At 44.5% G+C, this 12,450-nt stretch overlaps 1 protein-coding gene across 13 annotated transcripts in view; it reads left to right on the top strand.

The window, feature by feature from the left end:
• DGKD (diacylglycerol kinase delta) overlaps positions 1 to 7,771 on the top strand; it is a 98,186-nt gene extending 90,415 nt beyond the window's left edge. For 11 of the 13 annotated variants that reach the window (XM_065556117.1, XM_065556114.1, XM_065556113.1 and 8 more), the window contains 2 exons: positions 2,027 to 2,157; positions 3,387 to 7,771. In XM_065556117.1, the coding sequence (XP_065412189.1) occupies positions 2,027 to 2,157; positions 3,387 to 3,476 (221 nt within the window). In that variant the 3' untranslated portion in view covers positions 3,477 to 7,771. Of the gene's footprint in view, positions 1 to 407; positions 556 to 2,026; positions 2,158 to 3,386 lie in introns of all 13 variants that reach the window. The other 2 variants (XR_010590139.1, XM_065556115.1) reach the window with 2 other exon arrangements.
• The last annotated feature ends 4,679 nt before the right edge of the window (positions 7,772 to 12,450 follow it).

Genomic DNA, 12,450 nt, shown 5'->3' with positions numbered 1-12,450 from the left:
TGTGCACACACACTCTGCCCCTCCTCTGCCTGTGTCTCCATTTTGTGTCTTTCTCTCTCTTTCCTCTGTTTTCCCTTTCATGTACTTTTACTCACACATTACACTCACATTCTGTTTAGTGTGATTCTTTTTCACTTAGCAAAGTAGTTTTTTTGCTGTGCTCTCTCTCTGAACCATAACACCCTGCACTGAGCGGATATTCCCAAAGACAAACTGATGGCACCCTCCGAAGAGGTCTACCAAGACTTGGACTGTTTTCTGGAATGTTTTGGGAGGGCTGTGGGAGTGGACTTAGGCTTTTAGAAATCAAAATGACTGTGGGGCCCAAATCCGCATAACTCCAATCCTCCCACTGCTGATGCTCCCTGATGTGGTTAATGATGTTTCTTTCATTGATTCACCCCTAGGGTTTAATCAAGTCTCATGTCTAATTGGCTGGGGATCCTGCATCACCACTGGTGCACCCTGAGCTCTAATCCTATTGGTCAGTATGATAAAAACTGGCCCATGAAATCAACAAATTGACTGATATCAGGACACTTTCTCTCCAATTGGGTTAGTTGATTTTTGGTTTATATTCTACCTATGAAGACTCTGCCACTAAAATTTGGGAGTACTACTTGTTCTGTGGGATCATGGGTACTGTCACTCTTTCCTCCATGACATCTTTCTCCACTGGGATTGTGGGGACTTTTCTTTCTCTTATTTAGAGACTAATCTGGAAGCTGGGGGTCACCCTGTGTTCATTGCCAGTCCTCCCTCCCGCATCAGAGGGAGATTTTACCATATTGTCTATAAAACATTTGATGACCCATGAATGTAAAGAGACCTATGTAATGTAAGTGCCAGTATGTACTGTTTACTCTAAAACAGTGGTTCCCAAACTGGGGTTTGTGAACCCCTGGGGGTTCCCGAAATGTTACAGGGAGTTCTTGGGCAAAAATTCCCTAATGGTGGACAGAACTGTCCCTAGGGATCCTGGGCAGCACGGGGCCAGCAGCCCGGAGCCCTGCGGACTTCCAAGAGCTCAGCAGAGCAAAGCAAGCATATCTATCACACTGAGGAGATTTAAATTTCAACACTCCTTATACGAAATGGAAAGGGAGATGGATATATTTTGCTGTTTTTAAAATTAAATAGGTAGCTAGGATTGTTTTTAAAATTATTATGAAGAACAAGTTTAAGCTTTGTTGTAACGTGCGTTCTTTGCCTGGACTACTCAAGACCTAAATGTGTAGGAGGAACTCTTTGAGTTGGCTTCTTAAATACCTTCATGCTGTTTCACTTCTGATACTCCTTGATGAAACATAGGAGCCTTGTCTTATAACAGGCTTAATCAAAGTGATACAAGCTAAGAAAGTGAGATCTTGGAAGAGTGTTGTCGTTTTCTTAATGTCATACAATTACTGTAATGATAAATAATAATTAATAATAAATAGTGTGTAATAAGCATGTCATAAAAACAAATTTTATATTTCCAAGATCACTGCTTTTATTATTTATGCTCAGGTAAGGGAGAAAATCCCGGGAAATATTCATTTTTAGGAGGGGGTTTGCAAGACTTGACATTTTAGTGAAAGGGGTTCATGGGTTGTTAAAGTTTGGGAACCACTGCTCTAAAAGAACAATAGAAAATTAACCTGGGCCTGATTCTTTCCTAAACATTTTGCATGGCTCTGTTTTGTTTTTTAAATGGAGGGAAATTGAGTTTCTTATTGGACATGGTAGTAAAGTTTCAGTCCCAGCAAGGCAGTGACTGGACATGGACATAAACAGACTCCCGTGGTTCATTACATTTAGTCTCTTTTTAAGAGAATGGCTCTGATTTTAATCTGACCTCCTTCTTTGTTTGAGATTGTAGATCCTGTTGTCAGTCCTCCTCTCCCTCATTTGGGGTTGTGGTCCTGCTTGACGTTCTCCCTTGACTTTCCTTTTGGTTTTGGATACTGTCGGTGTTCTTTCTCACTCTCTCTTTCCTCTGGGCTTCTGGGTACTCAATGCACTCCTGCTTTTCCATCTCCGACAGTTCACCTCTGGGGAACGGAGGAGGTTGCGGCCTGGCTTGAGCATCTCAGTCTTTGTGAGTATAAGGATATCTTCATCCGGCATGACGTCCGGGGCTCTGAGCTCCTGCATCTCGAACGGAGGGACCTCAAGGTACTTTCATGATCAGCTCATCAGAAATAGCCAGCTGCATCTGCATGGCCTTCTGTGCTGAATGTGCTTGGAAATGGCCTGCATCCCATCCGTTCCTCGTGGCTTTGGCTAGATGAATGGGTTCATCATGGCTTCATTTTACTCTCTTCTCAGGTCACCTAATTAAAATGTATAGTAGGAAGCTAGCATAAATAGTCAGCCATTAGCCCATAGGCCAACAGTCCAGCTCTTTCCCAGTTTCCTGAAGTTGTGGTCCAATCCAACACCCAAACTAGTCGTTGTTGTTAAGAATCTCTTTATTTTGGAGCACTGTGGAAAAGGAGGATTTCTATATTCAGCTCACTCCCACCCCTTTACAGAATGAGTCATGATTTGGACTAGTTGGAGTTGAGTGTGTGGCTATATTTGAGGGTCTGCAGATCATTGCATTTGCTTTTAAAAAGAAACAACCACAGTCTTAGATGAGACAGTTGGACAGAGACTTGTTACTTACGCTGCTTGTTGAATAGCCAGTCATATCCTTAGAGAAGAGAAAACAGTACTGCAGACCCACTCTGCAATACTTCACAGTGCTCCTCCCATCATCAGGAGAAGTTTTTTCTGGGAAGGGAAGTTATGAAGATCTGTGACTGATTTTGTGACTTGCATGTGATACAAGAGTATTTGTGGCCCATGAGTTGTGTGTGATATAAATGAATGTCCATAGGATTTTAATTTGTGACTTGCCTTATGTTCTGTGTGTACAGTGGTTAATGTGATATACGAGTGATAATATGACTCCTGTGCATGATCTCTAACTATTTTCTGTGATTTCTGTGCATGGTATCGGAGTGTTCCCATAGTTATTCTGTGTTATCCGTGCCTAGTTGTGTTCTTTACCCATGTGTTTTGTGGCTGGCTGCTGACTTAGTTCCCTGGGATATATATAGTCCTTTCTGCACATGGTTTGATCTCCTGGCTAGCCATGTACTTTGCATCTGCGGCTAGCCACATGGTTTGCAGTTGTAGCTAGTCACTGCTTTGTTCCAGTTCTGTGATTGTTGGTTACTTTGTCTTATTCTGGTAAGCATTCGATGCTTGGTTTAAGCATTCATATGACTGTAAGGTTTGTAATCTTTCTATATGGTTTCCTTCTGTTTTTCGTGATCGGCTGATTAGTTCTTAACTGTTGATTGGCTGTCTAGCTTTTTTTTCTGTGATCTAAGATGTGCTTTCTTCTTTTCTTCCAGGACCTGGGAGTGACCAAAGTGGGTCATATGAAGAGGATATTACACGGGATCAAGGAGCTGAGCCGGAATACTCTTGTCAGCGAGGTTTAGCCTCTGTTTTCACAGCCTGTGTCTACCATTCCCCCTAACTTCTGCACAGCATTCACCTCCCAGAGCAGCTATGCTCAAAACTGTCACTGTTCAGAGTTCATATCAGCCAGTCATGGTGCTACCTTTTTTCATGTGGGGTACAGTTGCTTCCAGCAAGAGGCACCTTATCTGCTGAGGGGGGTGGAGCCTCCCAGAAGAGAACTCATCAGCCATTTGAAGAACTCTGTCCTTAAACATGGAAAGTCTTAGTTCTGGTGACAATGCAGGACAACTGACAATTGCAACACAGCTACCTTTAGTGTGTGATTTCATCATATTGGAATTATTCAGGGCAAAAGATGTATTGGCCAGTCATAGTCTTTTCAGATCTGAGACTTTCCCACTGGTCTGTATGTGACAGCTGTATCTGATATTGCTCAAATGGGGCGACACTTGTCCTTTTGGCCTATTGTAGCCCTCTTCTGGATACATCTTTCAGTTGCATGTGATCTGCAAGAGAAGCTCAAAGCCAGTGCAAGTCTGCCCTTGCAGTGATTCTCTCTGTGTCACTTATGCCTTGCAACAAACAATGCATGTGGTTACAGCCTTTTGCACCAGCCTACAGTCTCACCCTCGGCCTGTGTCTGTCCTCCTTCAGCCAATGATGGTGGTGCAGCCAAATTCAGAGCCATTGCAGTTAGGTGAAAATTCCAACCAGTCACAGAGGACATTCTCTGGCTAGCCCCTTATCCCTTAACAATAGAGCAAAAATTGTACAGGCAATTCACTTATTAAATCACCCATTCAGTATTCATCTTTAGGAGACTGGGGGGAAGAACTACTCATGGCAGGAGGGGTAAATTAGCCAAATGGGATACAGAAACAATTCGACCCACCTTGTTAGGGGAGCAGCATGTCAGGTACCAGATTGGAGCCGGTTAGGAACGGCTTCTTTTCAGGTCAGTGCCACTTCCTTAGCTACAAGTGAATGGATACTAACAATAGACCTGTGGCTTTAATTTATATACAAGGGCAGAAAACACTCCCCTCTCTTGAAGGATACAAAGCTATCATTGAAACTTGCATCTTTTCCCCTATTTAAGTCTTTGCTGCTGTTCCCCCTCCTGTCTCTCTCAAGCTGCCTTGTTCCCTCACAACAGTGCTGGTGGATGCCAAAGGAAACAGGGTCACTTACTCTTCATGGCATTGTACCTGCTACTAAGAGAACATGTGCCTTGGAACATTGAGGGATTTTGTAGAAGCATCTGGAGTTAGTGTTACATGGCAGAGGAGCATCATGTTGAAAAGTGATGCCCCTTTGGCAACTAGCCTCTGATGCCAGCATGTGGAAGATGGGAAAATCAGCACGTCTGAATCAGAGGTCGCAGACTGCTTCCAGATTCCTGTTCTATTGATTAAGCTCCGTCATGTGACTGGCGAAGGCCAAAGCCCAGCAGACCTAGTTCAGTTGGTGTGATTATCATTGGGGAGGGGGCTTGCTGGCAGTTAGCACCAAAAAGCTGGAAAGAGGGGAGGACTTTTTCGTTAAATCTTTTGTATGTTTTTTTTTTTTTAAATGAGTGGCACTTGGCTGACCCTGCCCATAGGCAGGGAAATGAGCACATACACAGTGGCACACAATTTAATTTCTGAGGGCAACTTTTTTTTCCTGTTCTTCATAAGGCTTTTGTTAAAACTGCCTTAGCTCTGCATAGTTAACTGAATCTGCAGTGTCAGACATGATGTTTTCTGTGATGGGAGACTATGAGCCAATTTCATCCCTAGTGCCAACTCCTTTGAATTCAAGGGTTATTTGGGCCTTGAGTGTACGGTCTTGTTTTCTCTCCAGTTCATGTCTCCCTACACATCTCCTTTTCGAACAGAGGACATCAGGGTTTGCTTATGCTTGATTCCCATAGCAAAACACCTGATATAAGCCATTGTAAGGAGGGAGCAGAGAGAGGAAATTTTGCAACTCTGCTCCCAGAGCTTCTCCCTCCTTACTTTTCACTAGCATCCCTTTCCACAGTGATTTTTTTTATTATTAGTACAAAGGCCTCTTGCTGCATTGGATCCCCTAGTGTATTGAACAAGTAAGAATCATAATTCTCTTACAGCTGCTTTCATTTGCTTGTTTGGACACTGATCAAGGCCTGTGTGAGTGTTAGGAAAACCCACTGGTAAGCGAAGCTGTAGGACATAATGAAGAGTATTGCTGCACATTTTCATTCTTACTGATGATAACCAAGTAGCGCCCGCTTCATGGTATCTTCAAGAGTGTGTGTGTTAGTAGCAGTGTATACACAGGTAGGAGAACACGTCAGGAAGAGAAGTACCATGTGATAATTCTGGTGGAAGATGCAGCAGGGAAAGAGAGGATTTCTCTCTTTTTGCTCAGATTGTGAAAGAACCACAATTCTTGCTGATTATGCTTCTTTAAGACATCTCATGGTTAGAGGAACAATGTGTGCTTACCATGCTTGCATTACTTAGTCCTGGATGGATTCAGTTCTTGTCTCAATAGGAACAGTTCCTCTGTATTTTTTTTTTTCCTAATCAGACTGATGATGAGATCCTAGCAGGTCCCCTCCTGTTCAAACATACTCCTTAGAACTACAACTTATCCTAGGAGGACTGAAGGTCACTGGTGCATCTGCTTTTGGCAATGTTTCCATTTTGTCAAGGAGTTAAACTCTGCACTCTTTATTTCCCTCTGTGTATCCCAATATATTTCTTTTCATTGGTGAATTTTCTGAATACGCTTATAGCAGTGTCACTCTCCATTGCATTAGCTATCCTCCAGCAGCATTCCATGGGAATAGAGACACATGTTCTGCCTCCTTTTAAGAGTTAGAGAATGGGATCTTATATTTAACCTGAGTGCCTTTGGCTGTGCATGAGGTACATATCTAAAGAGAGGGAGTACCTCAGTGCCACTAGGAGTAATGCCATCTTTCTATAGCTCAGGCTCTGGGCCTAAAATGGGAGCACTGGTGTCAAGCATCACTGAAAGATGTCTCCATGCACTGGGTGGTCAGACTGAGGTTCTAGCTTACCTATTTAGAGTTGTCCCTCTGGTATCTGATAAACTTTTCTGTAGGAGAGAAAATGGCTTGGACAACTCAGGAAAACCAGACTGAAAAAAATCTCACTGCTACTTTGCCAAAAACAAAACTCTCCTGCCCTGTCAAGCAAAACACTCACTTGGGAGAAGTTAGAATTTCACTGGTCTCTTGTACAAGTTCAGTCTTTTAATTAAAATGTTACTAGTGTCAAGACTTCAGGTCACCTTCTGCCTCATCACTCCACTCCCCTGACAATGATTTGGGAGGGGAAGAGCAGTGTTTTACTGTGGCAAATTGGGCATGTGATTTCTGTTACCAATAATGGAAGTTCAGTGCCTTGTTTACCAGGCATTGCAGTGGAAATTTACTCATTGGTGGCAGATTCTGCCCTGTCACCCTATTCAGCCCCATTCAATTCTTGCGATTGCATGCAGTATGAGTTAGAATAAGATTTGCCCACTAGCTGATCAAGAATGTCCTAGTGTGGGCCTCCTGGGGAAGAAAGGGTTTTTATTTATAACACGGTCTTACCTGTTTTGCTGGAGTTCCTTTACAGTGCTTTGACTATAAGCATTTGACCAAGAGCAGCATGTGCCAGGTGTTCAGTGTAGGTGAAGTGTGTTATTTATTCTGTTTAGTTCTAGTGGAGACTTGTACTCTGTCAGACCATGAAGACTTGGTCAGTATACATTTCACTAGAGAGATCCCATCTCTAGGAAAGCGCCTCTGCAGCTAGGAATCTCACAGACTGTACAGAGCCGCATAGTCCCAGAATTTCTTGGACTGCTCCTGACTCCTATTCAAAGCTTCTTTTGTTATTTTAGTATTATTTAAAGATGCATATATGAGCTGTGTGATAAAGTGAAAGACTGTTTACACAAAAAAATTTTGTATCTTCAGAAACGTGTGTACTGTAAAAAAGAGAGATGAAAAATAATATTGTTTATAAGGCTGTCAGCAGTAATCGCATGTCCGTATCGCTGCCCATCAAGTGTTGTTCCTCAGGGGTGTCCACACCATTCCTGTGATCCTGTCAAAAGTATAGGGAAGCACCTCGATCCCTGTACAGTCTTGGAAAGAAGGTTTTGTGCCTTAAGAATGGGATCTGCTCCCCTCCTATTTATTATCGTAATTTATACAGTGATTGCCATGGAAACGCCTCTTGTATTTTATGTACATAGTTTGCTGTTGATTGTTGTAAATAAGTTGTTCTTGTATATAAAGCAAACCTGTTTCTGATCTTCCAGAAAATAATTCCTCTGTTATTATCTTCATCATTCAAGTGGGCTACAAAGTCCACTTATTGCTCTTTCCCAACAAGAAGCTCTGCTTTGGGACAATGATTTTATCCTGAATAGCCTCAAAAGCTCAGAGGCTTCAAAGCTGCTTCTGGGGTGGGTTGGGGGTTATCAAGGAAGTGAAGAGATCATAGCTCTGATTGGTGTACATTCATTTATAGCTGTTCCTCATCACATTAGCTTAATCAATGTGTGCAGGAGGAAGTATTTATTTGAACTTTATTAGACAAGTTTCTATAGCAGGAAGTGTAAAGAGGAAAAAAATATTTCAAATTCCTTGGTTCTAACACTGCAAATGCTACTGTATAGTTTCTGTGGGTATAAGACCCACTGCTAGAATGGGCATAGACCCCTTGGGGATTTGAGAGGCATTTAGGTCCCCTTTCCCTTTCAGGTGCCAGCTGTATTTTTTAGTGATGAAGAGAAATTCCAACACCTTCCTAAACATGAGAGGTTATTCCCCTCCTGTGATCTAGTATAGCTCTGCATCAATTTTTTTGAACTCTGAGCTGCTGTTGTAACATATCTCTAGCTTGATCATGCAGGCCCCTGGATCATCAGCTTGTTGCGGACACAGTTTCTAGACTCAGGAGATAAGTGAAAATGTATTTGTAAAGCAAGAAACATACTTTTTCCCCAGGAAATGTAGAAATCAGGTGCAATCAAAAGTACACAATGAATCTGTAAACTTCAAACCTAAAAGTTTAGAGGGATTTGAGTGAGCAATGCCATAGGCCATGCTCTAACTCCATTCTCCTTCCAACTGTGTAATCAGATAACGATCAATGTGTTTGTAAGACTAAGAACTTTGCAACAAGTTATTCCTGACCTTAGGGCACAGTTCTTACAGTTTAACAACATTTCAAAGTAAGTGGAAACTCAGTAATATTTGTTTGAATAAATTATGAATATTTTCAGATGGAAAACAGAGCTTCACATGCAAGAATTACAAAGTGAAAGTTGCTGGAGCCCTTCCACTGAAAAGGAGGAATATTTTTAATGTATCAGGGATGTTAGAAATCCTAGCAGTTGTGTAGGCCTGATGCTAGATAGAAATGGTTCACCACCATATTATGTTGTATTCTATAAACTAACCCCCAAAGTCTTAACAACAGGGAAGAAAATGCAGATTTTAATTTAAATATGCACCACTTACCCCAGGTCTGAGTCTAGGTCACTGTGCAGTAAATAGTGCTATAGAAAGAACTATCAAAGAAGACAGACACCAGCAGGGACGAACCGGATGAGTTACCACTTAGCTAGACCATTAAGACAAACACATTAGGTTAGTTCATCTCTTACTTTGGATTGCAGAAGCCTCATATCCAAATCTCTGCCACATACAGCTGTAGTCACATGGGGGATAATGGGTCACTTTCAGCACTGCTCTGACTCCACTGACATGGCTGAACATGGCCCAGCGGATCTCTTCACTGTGAACTGGGGAAGGCCCTTAATATGCTGAAGCAACAATGGGTTTTCTGTCATCCAAGCATCTCTACACACCTCTCCTCATCCCACGCACCTTCTTTCTCACTTGGTGTGAAAAATGGGGAGAGGGGAAGCCCTGGAGACCCTTCTTCACCCTGCAGTGCTGGCAGCAATGGAAGCAGACTGGTTTAGAGGGCACCAGAAGTGACTGAGGGAAGGGAAGTGGCTCCCCACCTCCTAGCACTGAGAAGGCTGCTCTTCTATGAGAAAGGCATTTGCAGTGGGCAGTGTCTGCTGGCATATTGCGTAGGCCCGCACCCACGTCTTAGGGGGAGCTCCAGTAGAAAGGCTTGAGGCCTTCATTCCTGAGAGGGCAGATGGAGGCAGTGCTGATAACCGGGTGGTTACATTAGTGAGTTGGCATGGTGTATTTTCCCCATTGTAATTATACATTAAATTTCTCTAGTAGCTTCCAGCGGAGGAGTTCAAAAGATTTACAAACTTCCCAAGCAGCCTGCAAGGTAGGTAACTATTACTATCCCCACAGTGAGTGGACAGATGGATTGTACATGAGTGTGAGTGGGTGCGCTACTCACCACTGGACAGCACCTCCTCCTCACTGTTCTGGGGATTAGCTCTGCGGGGCCAACACCCCTTCTGTTGATTGCACCCCATATCTCTGTCTCTCCCAGTCTGCAGCCCCTCTCTCACCCCAGGAGCTGCTGCTGCCTCTTTGTGACTTAGTCCTCTGGCCAGGTCACTAAGCAGTTCCCCCTTCCAGGGTACCCAAGCACTTCCGCACCAACTGTCTGAGGCAGCCTTCTCCAGCACTGCCCTGATGGCCCAGTGGCCAGCAGGGAAATCCCAGGCCCACCCACTACTCAGGTTCCAATCCGGGGACCCTATATCTGGCAACTGTGGTCTGCTTTCCCTGTTGCTCCTTCCCTGGACTACTTACAGCTTCTAGTCCCCGTTCCCCCCAGGTGTACCATCTCAAACCGCCCTCCTCCCAGGGAGTGACTGCAGACTACATCTCTGCAGCCCTTTCCTGGTGCCAGTTTCCTAGCTTTATAAACCCAGCCCAACTCCTCTTTCAGCTCAACTTCATCAGCCAGTTAGACCATAGCACATCCTGGCATTCCTCCAGGTGCAGCCTATAGGTTAATTGGCCTAATTTACCCTGTCAGTCCTTGTGTGGCATGGGCACTCCATCACAATGGGGGAAAAGACACAGCAGGGAACCTGTATTGGCTGACTCAGGACATACTGCACAACCCAGCATTTTCCTCAAGTGGCAGGAAGAGGGAGAGGGGGTGGTTTGTCAGGGGAGTCTGGTGGTAGTTTTTAACAGTGGGTCCATACAATGGATGACCAGTCTTGTGAGGGGGAGGAGTCAGGTTGGAGTGGATAGCTAAGTGTTGATGGTGTGGCTGTTAGTCTCTTACTTCTGTGCATTTGTTAATATCTATGAGCCGCTACAGCCTTGGATGGGTGTTTTGTAGAACAAATATCCATGAATCAACTGAGTGCTAGGCTGGGACTGAAGCGTCATATGACCAATTTACTCCCTGCACAGCATCTAAATTCTCCTCTCCTGGTAAGAACGTGAGTGATAGGATCAAGCCATGACAAGCTGGAGTTCTCAGCCACAAGTGAATGAACGATTTCTGCCCTGCCTCCCTACTAGGTACATTCTCTGAAGGGGCAGCCGTAGGATCCTGTGGACACACCTCTCTGCTCCCATATGAGTTGTACCAGCACTTGGCTTGTAAAAGTAACCTGTGAGGGGAAAGGTGTTTGTGCGTTTTGCTTGATCATGGGTAAAGAAGCCCTGAGGGTTGTGGGGTTTGTTGTATATTGCAAATTCAGGTCTTGTTTATGAGTACTGGACTGGGACTCAGGAGAGCTGGGTTCTACTCTTGCTTTGCCTCTGGCCTGCTGGGTGACTTTAGGCAATCACTTTGCCTCAGTCTCCCAATCTGTAAAATGGGGATAATGATATTGACATCTCTTGTAAAACACTTTGAGATATGCTGATGGAAAGTGCTAAATAAGAATGAGCCATTATTATTATTACCCTGTATCTCCTAAGACTAGATGACAAGAACACAGGATACCAAGAAGAATCATGCAAGTGAAACCTGCTTAATTGAGGGGTAAAGGGATTCTTAGACTGTTGAACATTTTTTATTTAACTCAAGTACCTGAGAAACACTGGACAGAAAAGATGTGTTTGGTAAAGATTCAGCACCCTACCCCTCCCGTAAAGGACTGAGAGAGCTCTTGAGCCACATTTTGAGAACTCTCAGGAGTCCTCCAGAAAAACCAGGGAAGACCAGACTTGATATTCTTAGTGCAAAAGCACAGAAAGAAAAGGAAGTGTAAAGGAAAATAATCCTTTCAGCTCTCTTTATCCAACAGAAAGAAGCAACAGAGCCCAAACCCATCATTTGCCTTTGCGGATCAGCTTCGTGAGGGGATGGCTTTGAGCTGAGAAATCTTATGATCCATAATCCTTTTCACTTTACAGGATTGTTTTCCTCTGTGATGTCTATTTCTAATGCCTTTATCTATTTGTATATCCTCTGAATGTGATCTCTCGCTACAGTATTATTTAATTTTTGCTGTGGATCCTGTTTCCTGTCAGTCTGCCAAAGATCCTTATCTTTATTCCCCTCTATCTTCCTCTCATCCTCAGAGTTCAAACTTTAGTTAACCATTCTTCTGACCAAGAGAGACCAGAAAGTAGTCCCTTAGGAGCCCACCTGTATAATTTCTTATGACTCAAGTCCAGGGCCGCCCCTAGCCACTTGGGTGCCCTGGCTGTGTGGGGCCCCAGGCCTCCCCCCCCCCCAGAGTCTGGGAGGCAGGAGCTGTGGGGGGCCACTTTTGGGGGCCCCACAGGCCCAGAGTGGCCCAGGGGATTAGTGGGGGGCTGGGAGCAGCCTGCTCTGCTTCCCTCACCCTGGCCCCAGCCGTGTCGCTCAGGGGAGGGGGTTGGGGGAAGGGATCCCCCCCCCACTCACTGGCAGCGGCGGGAAGCGGAGCAGCCTGGCCCCACCCCACTCTACTCCGCCAGCTCCCAGCCACGGCGCTTCGCTTCCTGCTGCCGGTGACGCCCGGGGGCAGTCCTTTTCCCAACCTGAGCAACATGGCTGGGGCAAGGGACAGGGCCGGCTCCAGGGTTTTGGCCGCCCCAAG

This window comes from Chrysemys picta, chromosome 9 (genome assembly GCF_011386835.1).
Source record: "Chrysemys picta bellii isolate R12L10 chromosome 9, ASM1138683v2, whole genome shotgun sequence".
Lineage (NCBI taxonomy): Eukaryota > Metazoa > Chordata > Testudines > Emydidae > Chrysemys > Chrysemys picta.
The sequence above is the reverse complement of the archived record's forward strand: the minus strand, read 5'-3'. Positions and strand labels throughout refer to the sequence as shown.